The 17,097-nt window shown below is 43.2% G+C and overlaps 1 protein-coding gene across 2 annotated transcripts in view; it reads right to left on the reverse strand.

The window, feature by feature from the left end:
* The window catches only part of RIPK2 (receptor interacting serine/threonine kinase 2), a 39,088-nt gene extending 23,818 nt beyond the window's left edge, over positions 1 to 15,270 (reverse strand). Inside the window, exon 1 of one of the 2 annotated variants that reach the window (XM_088149147.1) lies at positions 15,113 to 15,270. In XM_088149147.1, coding sequence (XP_088005273.1) covers positions 15,113 to 15,126 — 14 coding nt within the window. In that variant the 5' untranslated portion in view covers positions 15,127 to 15,270. Of the gene's footprint in view, positions 1 to 13,755; positions 13,986 to 15,112 lie in introns of those variants that run through there. The other variant, XM_007437442.4, reaches the window with a different exon arrangement.
* Positions 15,271 to 17,097: the final 1,827 nt, after the last annotated feature.

The following is a 17,097-nucleotide window of genomic DNA, read 5'->3' on the forward strand; positions in this document are numbered from 1 at the left end:
TTGGAAGTGGGTTTTATTTAATACAAAGGACATAACCCTGCCAAGCGCATTATTCATTAGATTGTTACAAACAACAGCATGAGAAACTGACACATGAATCCACTAATCACATTTCAGTTTCACTTCCAAGAAAGGCAATATTTCTCCTTTAAGGAGAGAGAAATCATCTGCTCCTCTTTCAAAAAAACTCACATTTCACTGTCTGGAAAATGTCTAGAGTTCCTCTTTTAGAAATTTTACAACAGACTTGCTAGAAAAGCATGCATGAGTCACTCACATGGTTGCTCTGTCATTTCTCCACAAAGGTTGGAACTATTCTCAGAATTCACCTTTGCCGTTAATAATTTAGCAGAAGGCTCTGGCAAATAATCTTTCTAAGGTGTGTCACAACCAGCAGTCCCAACTCTTAGGTGCAGCCACCTAAGCTATCTCCAAAAGTTGCAACTAAACTGCAATTGTTAAAACCAGAAAAGAACAAAGTTATTGGGAATAATCATGCATACTGTATACTAATGAAATCCAATTTTTTTTTTTGTTCTGGCCGTGGCTGTTCCTTACAAAATGCCTCCACTTAGAAGCCAGAAGATTACATGTTCCTTTTATGAAAGGCTACCAATCCTTTCCTAACTGGCTAGGAATTTGACAGCCAAAATGGCCTAGCACTTGTTCTAAGGAGGTGTTTAAATCTGCAGCAAGAGAGATCCCTTTGAGACAAACTCAGAATCTGGTGACTACATGGGCCCATCCATGTGGTTTTCTTAGCAATAATACAAAAGTGGTTTGCCACTGCCTTTTCTCAGAATGATTTTTTTAAAAAAACTTCCTAGTTCAATTTACAATCCTGGAATATTTTGATAGTCTCCCATCTAAGTACCTGCCAGTTTTAACCTTGCTTAGCTCTTTTAAGTTCAGCAAGGTGCTGCTATCTGTTCCTCCCCCCAAAACTACAGGGTGCCTGTTTGCAGCCCTCAGAACCCCTCCTCCAAATGTTTAATCCAGTGGGTTGCATTTTGGGGAGGGTGTGGGATTGAGACAGCTAAAGAGCAAAATGGATGCTTTAGCTACTATACTGGTTTAAGGTGCTTGCTTTAGCACTTAAATATCTCCCCCTCCCTGAATAAAAAAACCCCTCCTGCCTCTGCCCACTTTTGGAGTGAAGCCCTCTACACGCTGTATAGAGGTTGCTAGGGGAAGTTGCATACCTTAATATCACTTTAAGAAATGCTTAATATTAGGGATCTGCAATATTAAAGGTCATTTAAACCTGTCCAGTATCTAAATTGCATAGAATATGCTCATGTGATCTTACCTGCTTTATTTATTTAGCAAATGTATACGGCTGCCCATTTGAAATACATTTGCCAAAAAAACCCAACAAACACCCTGTATAAAAGAAACCCATAGCTAGACAAAATTAATATAATCCAAATAAAAACAAAAACAACAACGAGGTACCATATAACTCACACATGGATAAGCACAACATCCCAGCTCTAACACCCTAAGGAAAAAGCCAGGTCTTAACAGCCTTCTGATGCCAACAGAGGTGGGGCAAGAAAATAATTATCTTCCCAAAGCATAAATAATGTCTGATTGACTTTAAATGAACAGATTCTTTCTTCTTCAATTCTTATTCTTTTGATCATTTTTGTTTTATATTGAAAAAAAATCTGTTACTATATCTTGAATAAGTTTAGAGCAAATTGATGGATATGTACTAAATTAAAGCAGCATAAACTCTGTGCGTTGTTTTCTCTTTTTATCAAGTTATTTCATAACACCTATAGCCTCTGTCTTGCCCCCAACATCTGTTAGTTTGACATTTGTTTCCTTATGCTGCTCAGCAACCAGCAAAGCATACACTGATGTGTATCTTGGCTCCATTCCCATCTCTTTCATTGAAATATGCACCAACAGTTCTCTGGTAGTTTGAGCAAACACTATGCCATCACCTGAGTGCTTTGATTCATCTTATGGAGGCAGAACTGAGTTCATGTTTCTCATTGGTAGAAACATGACACTGTCTTAAATGACAATGCAGAACATGGCTTCTGGAAATCAGAGCAGCAAACCCCAAGAGGAAATCTTTAACAAACTGTCTGTGGTATATTCATGAGATAGATAGAACCATAAGGAAGGGGTAATCCTTTGGGTTCAAAGAAGATATGCTGTTGTGCAGTTCATCTGTGGACACGGAGATGGCTTTGCAGTCCCAGTCTGGAAGTGCAGAGTCTAGCACAATGGGGGCACTGGAAGTCCATTGTTGAACTGTGGGTGTTATTCTGTGACACCACTCATGGTTTTCTATCAGTTTTTGGCGGTGCCTGTCTTCAAAGCTGGTTGAGGCTTCATAGCACAGGGCTTGCCAGCAGGTTCTGGCAGCAGTCACAGCTTCTAGTTCCCTTGGCTGGATGTCACAGTGGCGTAGGGTTTCTTTCACAGCATCTTTGTAGTCCTTGCGTGGTCGACCTCAAGGTCTCTTCCCAGACTCCAGTACACTATAGAGCAACTGGCAAGGCATACTGTGGTCATCCATTCTGATGATGTGTTCCACCCACCGCATTTGGGCTCTGATAATCAGAGACTCAATGCTGGTAAACTCCATGAGATCCAAGACCTTCAGGTTGGAGGTACGGTTTTGCCAACAAATGCTGAGGATGGAGTGGAGAGCATGCATGTGAAATTTCTCCAGTTGTTTGATGTGCCTTTGGTACAGAGTCCAGGACTCACATCCATATAGGAGAGAAGGGATAACCACAGCTCTGTAGATTTTCAGCTTTGTGGAGATACAGATGTTGTGTTGACTGAACACTCTAGTACACAGCCGCCCAGCTGGCCTTGCTGATCCTGGAGTCAATTTCTTTGTCCAAAGACCGATCACTTGAGATGATCCTTTCCAAGTATTTGAAGCTGTTTACATCTGTCAGGCCAAAGAGCACAGCAGCGTCTGAGAACTTGTTCAGCGTCAATTGTAGATCACTGTCTTTCTGTGCTAGGAGTGCAGAGTCATCAGCAAAGAGAGTTCCTTGGATGACTGTATGGAGGCACTTTGTCTGTGTGTTCAAGCGGTGAAGGTCAAAGAGAGAGCTGTTCAATTGATACCTGATGTACATTCCCTCCTTCAGACCCTGGACAGCACGTGACAACATGCAAGTGAAGAACAGATTGAACAGGACTGGGGCTAGCTCACTATCTTGTTTTACCCCATTGAAAATGGCAAGTGCAGCTGATGTATCACCATTGTAAGGAATCTCTCCTGTCATTCCATTGTGGAGTAGCTGAATCAACTTCACAAATTTCCTCAGACATCCATAATGACCCAGGATGATCCAGAGAGCCTCCTCGTTTACAGCATCAAATGCCTTGGTCAGGTAAATGAAGACAGAGTAAAGAGGCTTGTTCTGCTAGATGCACTTCTTCTGGGCTTGCCTCACTGCAAATATCATGTCTGCTGTACTCATTCTGCATCTCTGGGAGGTTCCTTTCTGAGACAGTGACAAGTCTGTTCAGAAGAATGTGGGCAAAGATCTTGCCTGCAATGGACAGCAGTGAGATACCCTTGTAGTTTCTGCATTCTGATTTGCTTTCCTTATTTTTGTAGAGAGCCACAATGAAGGCATTGCGAAAGTTGTCAGGCATCCACTCTGTGGACCACATGTCTTCCAGGGTGTCTTGGAACATCTGTAAGGCATTTGAGTCTAGTGCTTTGTAGATCTCAGCAGGAATGCCATCCTCTCCTGTTGCTTTATTTGAGTTCATCTGCGAGATTGCTTTCTTGATCTCATCAGTAGAGGGAGGCAGGTCTAGGGCATCCAAAATTGGCAGCTGAGGTATCTGCTTTAAGACATCATGATTAGCTGTGGACAGCGTATTGAGTAGGTTGGAAAAGTGTTCAGCCCAGTGGTTTTTCAGTTCTTCCTGGTCTTTGATCAGATGACAGCAGGGGGGAGCATCCTGATTTAGAAGGACCATAAACTGGCTTTATGGCACTGAAGAACTCTCTGGTGGCCCATATGTTTGCATAGTGTTTCACCTACTCAGCCTTTCTCTGCCACCACTCGTCCTGCATTTCTCGCAGTTCAGTCTGTACTTTGGACTACAGATGCTTAAACTTGTCTTTCTTTGAGACAGATAATGGATCTTTCTGCCAGTCTGCATAGGCCTTATGCTTGGCCTGGAGGGCTGCTGAAATGGCCTTGTGGTTCTCATCAAAACAGTCTTGATGCGCCCAGGCTTTCAGCCCAAATACAGTTGCTGCAGTCTGCCTGATGACATCTTTAAACTGCATCCACTTTTCAGAACAGGTTGCTACAAATGGTAAATTGCCAGAAAGTTTTTCATTAAGTACATCTTTGAACTTGGCCTGGGTCTTGCAGTCTGCTGATGTTGAATGACTTTCTGACAGTCCTTGGTCTAACAGTGAAATTAAGGTGTAGGTGTATGTGTGTGTGTGTGTGTGTGTGTGTGCTTTCAAGTCAGTTTCTGACTCCTGGCGACTGTCTGGATTAGTCCCTGCTTGGCAATGTTTTCAGAAGTTGTTTGCCCTTGCCTCCTTCCTGGAGCTCAGAGAGGGTAACTGTCCCAAGATCACCCAGCTGATTTCATGCCTAAGGAGGGACTAGAATTCAGCCTCCCAGTTTCTAGCCTGATGCATTAACCACTACACCAAACTGGTTCTCCAGTTAATTATTCACTGGATTAAGGGGAAATGCAGAAAGTATAAGCAGTGATACTTCTATTTATTAAAGTATGAAGATCAGTTGATGGTAGAAATAGAAATTAACACTTGTAGTGTAGTTTAAGCACACACACACGCTGGATCTTGAACTGAGCTTCAGAAAGTGGAACTGGATTTTCAGTGAATTGTACACTATTATCTACCAGCTAAGGGTTCCCGGGCTGAGCAAGGATGACCGCTTCCAACTTTGTGGTTATTCCACGTAGTTCCTAACTAGGCAAAGCATTTGTACTATCCAGGACTGGACATTCCATTTATTGGATTACTTTCTATTAATTGTCTACTATTCTTTCCACATTGCATAACTGTCCTGCCTTGCCCCTGCTTCTTCTCCACCCTGATGCGTCAGCTTGTTAACTACAGAAAACTTCTGGTTACTGTAGCCTATCAGCCTTTGAATGTATCTCCTTGCCAGCTTAGAAACAACCCAAGAAGTCTCAAAACCTTTGTTAAGGAAGGGCTACTCGTTAATAATAAAAGTTTATGTTCATTAGATGAACAGGAAACATCCTTGTTCATGCTGAGTAGACATGAATGAATATGGAATACAATAGGATTTTCAACATATATCAGAGTGTGGAATGAATCTTGTTCAAGATTCCAGCCAATAAGCCATGTTGTTTTACAGGTTGCATTGTTCCACTTCCCTGCCAATGCCAATCAACAATCCCACCGACCCTGCTTTGGATTGTTTAAGCTCCTTTTTTGGCCTAGAATTTTTACATATCTGCATATCTTTATATTTCTTCAAGTCTATGTATTAATGGCAACATTTTGAATATAACGGGATCCATACCAGAAAAAGGGCTGTTAGTTTACAGAAAACCACCTGCAGGGGAACAATGGATGAATACTCCATTGTATGAATACTCACTATATACAGGATATCTCCTAGAGACAAGGACTCAATTTTCAGAACATGCTTTCCTTATAAAGCCCGTAATATCAGCCCAACGTATGGGCCTATTATATCATATTATCATATTCAAAATAGTTTTATCTATAGTAATTTTTGCACAGAAAGTTATTTCTTAAAATTCAAGGTAGATCACTAATTTAACAATGTTTAAAACTATAGCAAACATCATGAAATCTAGCCAAGTTGAACACGGAATCAGAAAAAAACCCCCATAAAATAAGGCTACAAATCAATTTTTTTAGAAAAAGTGCATGCGTTAATTTGCTATATTTGAAAGAAAGCCAACAGATTCATTTTATGGGATCAGAGAACAGGTTTCACACATTCATGTAAAAGAGGAAATCATACAGTTGTATATTACTTTACTGCACAAGTCTGAGGCTAATAGAGCATTCAACAGTAGCTGTTCTGTTAAACCCAGTCACCTCCCCCTGCTGCTTCTGATCTCTCTCTCCCTTACTATCCATGAAACCACTATACAGTGGTACCTCGGTTCACGAACGCTTCTGTTCACGACCAATTCGGGTCACGAACAGCTCCATTTGCAAAATTTTGCCTCCGTTCGCAAACGCCGGATCGGGTGACGGACAGGATCCGCGGCCATTTTCCCTCCCGTGACACGTGGTCGCGGCTTCCTGTAGGGAGGGGGACTCTCCCTCCAAGCAATAACTGCCTCCCCACCCACCTTCCTGTCCTCCACACCAGAAGTCGCGTCGAGCAAGGTTAGTGTTCTCTCTCTTCGTACTGTATTTTGTTTCATATTTTTGCGGTTTAAAAAAAAAAACATATGGTTCAGAATGGATTAACTGTAATTACATTGAACCTTATGGGGAAATTTGATTCCGGTTGCGACCAATTCAGGTCGCGACCAGAGTCGCGGAACGAATTAAGTTCGTGAACCGAGGTACTACTGTACCAGTGTTTCTCAACCTTGGCAACTTTAAAACATGTGGACTTCAACTCCCAGAATTCCCCAGCCAGCAAGGCTGGCTGGGGAATTCTGGGAGTTGAAGTCCACACATCTTAAAGTTGCCAAAGCTGAGAAACACAGCACTATACAGTAGTTAAAACAGAACCTTTTTTTAAAGTTTAAGTTATTTTTAAGGAGCAAAAAGATGCTTGCATTATTGAAGGTTACATGATCTCACAGTGACCCGAAGTATGGCTGTATGTAAGTTGCCCATCTAAAATGTCAGAACTCTTGCAGTTTTGTAAAGAAGAGAATTTAAGCAGATACAGTTTTTTTACTGCCCAAGATACAGAAATTCCTTCCTCCATGCAATTTTGAAGGTGCTGGAATTCTGCCTTTTTGCCCTCGCTTGTACTAATAAGAAGTGGTTTTATAAATATAGGCACATTAGATTACTTCCCAAAACTGTGGTTTTACTCTGACTATATTTGTAGAAGTCCTCCACACCCTAATTTCCAAATGCAGACAGTATGTTAACTTATTAACATTTTACCGGATGGCCTGAAAAGGGGTAATTCCTAGTCAGTATGCCATATATGCTAAACATTTAGAAAGTATTCTGGCTAGATATTTGATTAGGAATTCTATCATTTGGATAGTAAGTTCTGCCATACACCAGAAATAATAACCATCAGACTGCCTGACTTTATACTAACTAGTAAGGAAATTGTAGTTGAGGAAGTGGAAGTAGCAAAAACACGTGGAGAGATGCTGGCATTCTTGATTTTAAGAAAAAGTAAACCTGAGTGAAACAGAATCAGTATCTCTGACTTCAAAAGCAGAGATTTTTAATAAACTGAGAATAATGATGTGTAGAATTCCATAACAAATAGGGAAAGTTGCTCAAGATAGGTGGGAAATAAAAGAAGGCTATGCAAAGCATTTGAAATGGACACTTCATAAGCCATTTTAGTGCAAGTGAACATATCTTGCTAAACCTTTAAAGCAGATGTACAATCAGGAAAACTCACATGGTACCATGAAGGCTGTTCTTGGTTGTCCCTCTCTGTGTGTGCACATACAGACTGAATTTCTGCCATGACTGCCAGCAAAGTGAAGCATCTCTACGTGCACATGCTATGGGGGACATCCTTCCAAGCAACTATACAAGCCTAATACTAAAAACAAAACTGGAAAGAAATGAAAGATAACAAAAGGATACTCAGTAAAGCTGTGTAAAAACATTAATGGAGATTTGAAAACAAAAGAGGACACATATAGGAGTTTGTAAGAGGGCTACCTTCTCAAGGAAGAGATGTATAGGTAGTCTGGAAGCGTAGACAGGATGTCAGGAAGCCTTGAGCTCAGAATGAGCTGAGACTGACAGAGGATGCTAAGAACATCAAAAAGTCTTCCAAAATATGATCAAAATAAAAGAAACAAGGGGAAAAACTCAGTATACTAGCTACTTAATGAAGAACAGGAAGCATAGGGACTACCTATTTATTTTGAATTAGTTTAAATCTTTAAAGTCAGATGAATTACATTCTAGGATACTGAGGGCTAGGTGGATGGTCTGGCCAAACATTTCTGTATTATCTTTGCAAAATGCTAGAGAACACACTTGGTAATAATGTATGCCAGACAACCGGAAAAAGCCATGTTTCCCCTATTTTTAGATATGGCAAAAATGAGGATCCAGGAACCACAGACCACTCGATCTGAACAATGATGCCTGGAAAGATACTAGAGCAAATTACAAAGATTAGAAATATTACAAAACTGTAACCATCTTGAAAACACTGCAGTAATTACCACAAAAGATTCTAACAAGAATAACCAGACTGGTCTTATTTTTTGGTTGGACAGTTCCTCTGTAGATTGTGGAAATGCTGTAGGTGTTAAGTATGTCTTGATTTCAGCAAAGCATCTGACAAAGCACCCCATGATATACTATGTGGCATGACAATTAGTTGGATACACAGCTAGCTAAAAAGCATCCTGAAAGAGCGCTCGTCAGTGATTCCTCATCAAATAGGAATGATCACTGACCTGGATATCACAAAGTTCAGCCTTACAGAAGTAGAGAAAAGTTTACCAATTTTGAGGATGACACAAAACTGGGTGGGATAACTAATACAGAAACAAAATTCAAAAGGAACTTCTATCATTCCAGAATGGATAGCTGCAAACTGAAAGCAATTGTATTGCAAAATGGCCAAGAATGTCAAATGATTAATTGATGATCAACATTGAAAAAAATGAGTTCTTTCAAATATCTGGGATTGAATTCTGATGCAACACTTACGTTCCATCTCTTTCAAATATGGCAGGTTCCTCTAACACAGTGTTGTCCAAACTTGGCCACTTTAAGATGAGTGGACTTCAACTCCCAGAATTCCCCAGCCAGCCATGCTGGCTGGGGAATTCTGGGAGTTGAAGTCCACTCATCTTAAAGTGGCCAAGTTTGGACAACAATGCTCTAACAGTCTTCAATTCTGGGAGTTGAAGTCCACTCATCTTTAAGTGGCCAAGTTTGGACAACAATGCTCTAACAGTCTTCAATTCTGGGAGTTGAAGTCCACTCATCTTAAAGTGGCCAAGTTTGGACAACAATGCTCTAACAGTTCCTATAGTTCTTGTATTCCCTAAGGACCAGCTAGTACTGGATTTATTGAAAAGATAAGCCTGAATTTAAAATGATCTCCTTGCCTACTACCAAAAAATAACAGGTAACACAGACAAACAGCCCGTGCAATGCCCCCTTTCCCTAAGCTGCTCATCTAGACTTGCCAACCTCGGCTGAAACTAATTCTAGAGATTCCCTCCCACACAAAATGTGTGACACACCTGTATATGTCTTCTTACGTGTCTGCGTATATTATTTATCTGTCAGAAGCCATAATCCAAGACAGGATAGGGTCAGAATGCAAATGTATGTTTATATTAAATGAATTAGTAAATATGAATTAAAATTATTTACCTGTAGCATAAGGTACCCCCTTTATAAGGGTACTGTCTCTGTCTGCATATACCATTCTCTCTCATGCAGAAATCTATGCATAACACAAGCATATACCTGTCTCCCTCCAGCAAAACAAAACAAAAACACAAAAATGCAGGTGGCAATCATGGGACAAGACGTATTCTAGCAACCCCACCCACTTCAGGCCCTGCAGGCCCCTTCAGAACCATACTGCTTTCCTCTGTAGGCAGCACTGACCTGCTTTACCCTAATTATTGGCAAAGGCTGAATAGAGGCCTCCCTGTTTATCATTTATTTGTTGGAACACCTTAGGGATGGGGGCTGGTTCAGCACTGCATAATTCTAGTTTAGAAAAATAGTTCATCTTACCACTGCTCATTGAAAAACCAAGAAATTTGGTCAGGATTCTGGAGAAGATTTCCTCCCTTTTAATCCTTAATAAGCTAAGTTTATAAAGAATGTGCTGGAAAGGGTAGAAGGAAAGAGAAGAAGAGGATTACCAGCAGCAAAGGGGATGGACTCAGTTACAATGGCAATGGGTGCACTGTTGGAAGACCTGAAGGTCCAAGTAAGGGATGGATCATAATGGAGATAATCTATCCAGGTGGTTGCTAAGAGTTGACATTGCACATACTTAACGGCACATACTTAATAACTAACTAAAGACAACTCACATTTAGTTATTTTATGTATACATTTATAGCTTCTTCAATAAGTGAAGGCTTCAAGTGATGTTTTCAGCAGTCAATGGAGAGGTGCTGAGATCAACAATACTGGAGGGCCACAGGTTATGATACGGTCAGATCAAAGATCTGTTACACTACATCTTACCTAATTTATGCACATGCCAAAGAGAACTTTGTTTCTTGTTTGTAAATAACAGCTGGGGAGATGTCTCTTCAGTCAAGCAGTTTTAAGGCCTGGAGTGTTGTGAGAATTGACATTAGCTAGGGATTGAGCAGGGTTACCAACTTGCTGGGTTAGTTGGAAAGGGTTAATTAGGGTGGCTACTTGCGCAGATGGTACAGGTGACCTGACTAGGCATTAAGAAGTGTCCTGCTTGCACATGGTGCCTAATGCTGATTTAATGGGTGATGGGATGGAGCATAATAGGAAGGATAGAGGGACGGGGCCAGGGTTAATTGTTATGGGGAGGGGTCAGCTTAAGAATATGACAGACAGGGAGGGCTATGGCAGGGATGATGCACAGGCCATTACAGGAGGAGGATATGCATATAGATACAGGTCTCCTCTTTTAAACTAGCTGCCCCTGACCTGAGCCCAAGTGGCTGAAATGTTGGGTGATTTGGTCTTCAGCTTCTGTTGGGAAATGCCAGGTCTGTGCAAAATAAGACCAAGTCCATCTCTGATATGGTAATGGACAGACATACACGTGTTACTGAGACTGGCTAGGCAATTATGGTAATACAGCTGTCAGAAGTTTGCCCAGCTGGATTACAGGTCCTACAGAACCTTGATACTAAGGCTGGAGAGGGACACATGGCTGTGATTGTTCATGAAATTCTCAGTGACCAGATGGCTGCCCCAGAGGTGACTGACTGCAAGTGCCCATTCGTGGGAGTGAACTATTCCTGGTGTACCAACTGCCTAGCAGAGCCCTCCATAAATTTCTGGAACCCATCTCAGGGCTGATGGTGGAATTCCCAAGGCATTTGATCATGGATGACTTCTACCTCCATGCCCTACACCAGGGGTCCAGTGTAGATTGTGAGTGCATGGGCTTATCACAAGTAACTGTGGCTCTGACAAATGTTGGTGGCACATGCCTGATTTGGTTTTCACTTCAGAGCAGATAACACATGATTTAAAAATGGTCTTGCTATGGTCTGCCCTTTGCTGTGTCAGATTACTTCCTTGTCAAACTGTGGATCATGGTGGGCAAGGACCTCTTAAAGGTCCAGGCTAGGTGCCTGCTTGATCAGGAAGGTTTCCAGCGCATGCTTGGGGAGTCAAGTGAACAGCTTGACAACTTAGAGGGCAGTTCAATCTTGCACTTTGTCAATCTGTGGAACATGGAGACAGCCAGAGCACTGGATGAGATGGGTTCTCTGGTTTATTGAGGAGCTAAGGGAAATGATGTCTGAAAAGACACCTAGAGCAATAGTAACCAAAAAAAAAAAAAAAAAAGTGTAGGACTGCAAAACTCATCAAGGGGAAAGGGCCACCCTAATAAATTAAAACTCTTCACAGGCCACAAAGAAATATCTAGAGTACCAACCAGCTGTTCAATGGCTAGCAGAGTGGCAGAAATGATGGAGCTGGTGGCAGAGACAAGACTCGGAAGTGCTCGGAAGAATGTTTTTTTGGGTGGCAGAAGCAGCTGTAAATTTACTAGTTTTTAAAAAACGTTGGTGGCCCATGGGCCTTGTGTTGTGCAGGCCTGCAAAGGGATCAGCCAAGCACTGGTAACAGCTAACTTTCAAGCCTAGGCACTGGTGTGTAGCAGTGAAATAGCAATTCTTCTCTACATTTATTGCAGATTCCTGCCAAGCAGCTCCATTCTATTATTTCTTGCATATTTTATCTTGTAAACTGCCAACAGTGCTTAGGAATTCAACAGTCTATAAATGCAATAAATAAATAAACCCTAGAGAAAGATTTTATTCACATGCAAATGTAACTGATAAATTATGACAAATTCAGGTATCTTTGAAACAGTTGCAGCTCTAACAGATTTAGAATATAAATAAGTGGCTTGTTCACAGACCAGGATCTGTGAATAAGACAGCAGCAGCTATTCTTATTACTGTGAAACTCATGAGACTAACTAGGCTTACTCATTTGAACTGAATCACCAGAGGAAATTAAGGTAGGAACCAAGAAAGTAATTTGAGGTGTTCAGTTTCTTACTAGAACCAAGATGGACCAGTTCTGCGTAACATTTAATACATCATGCAGTATTTTATTTATTCAAATTTGTTATAGCCGTCCAACTCTGATGGACTTTTGAACAAGTCTTCCTGGTTTTGAACTACTTCATCAAGATATCACATAGGCTGAAATCCTCTATCAACTTATCTAGGTGTAAACTTCATGGACACAACCTAGATGATCTCTGAGGTCACTTTCAGTCTGATTCTATCGAATAGCTTGCTCAGAGCAGGATTTGGTAAAGCCTGTTGGGCAGTTGGCTATCAAATCTCCATTTGAAGATCTTCAGTGCAGGTGAATATGCTACTTCATGGAGAAACTCTAGGATAATACTGGCTGACAACTCTGAGTATACTGTGAACAAGATGTTGGTTTAGTTTAGTTAGCATAGGATTTTTTTTCATCTCCTCTTAACGTAAAAAGATACATCATATACCTGACAAAGGCAAGGGCAGTAGAGAGACAAAGGGAAGGGTAAAAAACAATCTAGACCATAAATCAAAGAAACACAGGGCAGGGCATAAGCACCCAAGGCAGCGGCAGATACGGGAAGCGTCAGACTGATGAAAGAGGTGTGACACCGCTTTTCACTGTTCTGACAAAAACAGCAAGCTCCTGTGCATACTGGTGAACCAATGGTTTTTGTGTAATTTCCACAGTTGCAGTTTCAGTATCCGAGACAAACTAAACTAAGGATCGGTCCAGCAAGATTAACAAAGACAAACTGTCAAACCCAACACCTTCAAGTTAGACCCACAACTTTCCACTATAGTCACTGGGATCTCAAATAAGTTTTGTACCTTTCGTTCAGCCTTATTCCTCTCTGTGGGTTTCCATCTCTTTCCGAAAGAGAAAGTGAAAGAAACTTCCTAAATTTTCTATTCTGATCCCATGAGTTAATTTACCAGCCTACAGAATACCATCTGTCATCAAACACAGAGTTCTAACACACTGTTGCTGGGGCTGGCGCAAATTAAGTTTCCTGTGAAGTTGATCCAGCTGTTTTGGACCTTAGTGCTCATTATCTTTAGCCCATATGGCCAATGATAAGAGATGGTGGGGAGACCAGCAGGCCTTATCATGGCTAAATATATAATCCCATATGAAGCAGAGATTAAAACGTCCGAATACAGCTACCCCTCAAAAGAACGTACAGACGGAACAACTATGGGCCTGCGTTCAGACTTCAGCAAGGGAGAAGCGGCCTTTCTAGGTTTTCTCGCAGCAGGAGGAGGAGGATGGAGAAGAGGGAAGCACTGGCGTTCAGCGACACCTCGCAGGCCTCCGCACCAGCTCCAACGGTTGCCTACCTGTCTAAGAGGGGGCCCTGCAAGCACTTGACGGCCACCGGGACTCGCCAGTCTGCGTGACGCGCGGAGGACACCGTGCCGTAGGCCCCGCGGCTGATGAAGCGCTGGTCGGGGAGCTTGTTGGAAGAGATGGTGGGGAGCGTGTAGCTAATGTTGCAAGGCTCGCAGCTGGCACTGCTGCGGCTGTCGGGGCCTCCGCCGTTCGTCCTCATGCTGCCGTCAGCGGCCATCAAACTAAGGCAGTGCTCCGGCAACCCGAAACGCGCCCCTGGCGAGGGAGTGCCTTCCGGCAATGGGTGCAAAATAACGCCCGGCGTTGCCCTGGCAGCAGCTACCCTCTCCACCGACTCCAACACTCGCACCGGTTCTTCCGCGACTCGCTCCCCTCTTCTTTTCTTTGCATCACATCCTGCTAACTGGCTCTCCAACCAGCTGGTCACCCGAGTCCAACAGCCTCCGAACGCCAACCTATTTGCTTTTACCAACTTCTCATATCATTCCCAGCCCGTCCTTTCTCTGCCGCCATCTCTTCCTCTTCGACTCCGGCTGGTCTAGCGCGAACTTCTCCTGGCGACTGGCCTCCCTGTGCCGAAGCCTCTGGCCCCCCACCTCTGGCCGCCTCTCCGCCCACTCCCTCGCCCGGCACAGGCGACGGCGCTTCGTGCCAAACACCCGGCTTTCGATCCCGCGATTCGCAGGACCCCGAGCCAAGGCAGCGTTCGCCTTTGAGCCTCTTCCAGAGCTCCGCAGGCCTCAGTGGCGATCCACTGCTTTCAAGGATCGGAAGTCGGATCAGACGCCTGCGGAACGCGCCCCCTCTGCTTCGGGGAGGAGGGGAAAAGAAGGGGGGCGAGTTACGAATCCGATGGAAGCCGGCTGCAACTGGCGATGCCCGCGTCAATGGCGCCCCAAAGCCTTCACGGGCCCGACTACTCGTGGCGAGCTGGACACTCCGCCCCCCTCGCAGAGCCAGCCCGCTCTGGAAGAGAGAAAGGCGCTCCGGGACGAAGGCGTCGTCTTGGGTGGGTTCCAAAAAAATCCGCCTCCTCATTCTGGGAAAGCCCAGCCGCGCCGACCGGAAAGTCTGGCTAGTGTGCGCCCCCGGTCAGGCGTCTGCTTGCTGCCTCTTCGGGTGGGCTGTTCTACTCCTCTTAGTTGCTTAAGACGGAATCGTTTACGGCAGGGTTCCTCCACCTTGGCGACTTGAAGTTGGGTGGACTTCAACTCCCAGAATTCCCCAGCTAGCCATGGGAGTTGAGTCCTCACATCTTCAAATCGCCAAGGTGGAGGAACCCTGGTTTACGGCAACTCATCAGCACGCTTCGGAAATGAGAAAACTGCAATCCCCAATACTTACAAGCAAGCAAGCATATGTCCGAACTCTGCAAACCGATATACTTGGGCTACAGGTGATAGGCGAGGCTTTACACTGTGGTCCCGCGCCAGTTTGTTCAAGTCCCGCTACTTTTACCTAAGCATTTTAGGATGTTTTAAGAGGCATTACATCCCATTCGGCTGCGTTCAGTGTCAGCTAACGACGCCGTCTTCAGCCTGTGTTTACATAACATTAAGCCCATTCGCAACAAGTAAACCACATTTTGTCTTAAGTTGTCACGTGATTCAAACCTATCCTACCGAAGTTTATTCGGTAGAAACCCCAGTGAGCCGAAAGCGGCCATACAGCTTAACTGATGCGGAACAAATAAAACGTCGCTGTTTTCATCGTCTGTGACCCCATCCAATCGGATTCCTTATTGAGAAAGAGAGCGAGCGCTCCATATTTGCTGAGATCAAGGAATCTAGCCCAGTTTCCAAACCAGCAGAGGAAGAAGCCGTGTAACCCGCACTGTGTTTTGGGTCCCGCCCTGGGGCTGGTTTTGATCACGCGGGAGCCAGCGGAGAAAGGAAGGGCGCTTTCCGGGAAACACGCCCAGGATGGCTGTTTCTTTCGGAGAAAGTGGTAGTTTTATAAAGTGCTGTACTTTGCACCAAAATCCTAATAGAGGAAACCAATATTAACCCGAGAAATTACTTTCAAACGGAGAAGCAATTATTTCATGATCCCAGCAGCTCTGAGAGAGTGCTCGTACAACCGGAAAACATCAGCATATCCTCCCCCCTCCTCCGCATTACTACTTTGCTTAGTGTAGAAATGGAGGAAACTGAAAAGCTGATTTGTGATTTAGACCTGACCCTATAAAAATGTTGCTCTGTGTATGGATTTAGTCATATTGTAATAAACAGAACATTCAAGAAATGTTTCCAAAGTAAAGAAAAACAAAAATTTCTGGACCCTGGATCTGAAATAGCATGAGCTGGTCACAAATGGTCTTTTAAGATTCTCCATCAATTCTCTGTGCAGAGAAATGGGACAATTTCCAACAATTGCTCAAGGGCAGGGAATCAGAATGAGCCTGGTACCATCTTTCAGACTAACACATTAAATTAAAAGACAGAAGCTTTTGTGAACTTCATCAGACACACAGAGTGGCTAAGCTGATGTAGGACTGGGATGAGGCGGGTTGAAAGGGAGGGCAAGATAGGGTGTTTATGCAGATGCTGGTGAGTGTGAGACACCTTACCTTATCATTTAACAATTGTAATAAGTTAAAACACTATTGTGTTGAGATCTTTTGAGATAGCCTGAAACCTTTTCATGGGAGGTCAGTTGTGCTGGCAAAGTTTCTTTGTTCCAAAACAGCCATGCTGAGATCTGTAATGGAGTTCCCTGGGAGGCTGAAATCCTCCTACACTGTACTTTGTCCTTGTTTTGAGTCCTGGTGTCAAATTTGTGTCCATTCTTTTCCAAAAAATCTGGCTTGTTTGTCCTACACAGGATCCAGATAATGGCATTAGGAAAAAGCATCTGAAGGTGCTTCTAATCTCACGTGTAAAGTTGTTGAGGCTTTTGATGGTGCTACTGGTGTAAATGTGGGGGCAAAGTAGACATCTGGGTTTGTTGCAAGGTCTGGTTTTCATGCTCTCTTCTATTTCTTGTTGCTTGTGAGAATCTACTTCAGGTTGGGTGGTTGTCTGCATGCAAGTATGGCCTTGCTACCCATTGGCTTAGAAAGTGTGGTGTCATTGTCCAGTATGGATTGTACCGTGTTAATAATGCATTTGAGTGCTTAAGTGTTAGCTTTAGATAACAAACAGTAGTGCTCTGTTGTTCTGTTTTTGTGATCTCTCTCCTAATAGGTCCTTCATGGGAATCAGTTTGCCTCTATTAATTTGTCTGTTGATCTTGTTGAATGGATAGTTCAGTCTCCTGAATACCTGATTTAATTCTGTTGAGCAAAGTGGGTCAGAACAAATGTGGTTTAGCATACAGCCTGGCAATAG

The sequence above is a fragment of the Python bivittatus genome, unplaced genomic scaffold (assembly GCF_059951505.1).
Source record: "Python bivittatus isolate LINGU-HERP-01145 unplaced genomic scaffold, Pbiv_v1 ctg000590_np1212, whole genome shotgun sequence".
Classification (NCBI taxonomy): domain Eukaryota; kingdom Metazoa; phylum Chordata; class Lepidosauria; order Squamata; family Pythonidae; genus Python; species Python bivittatus.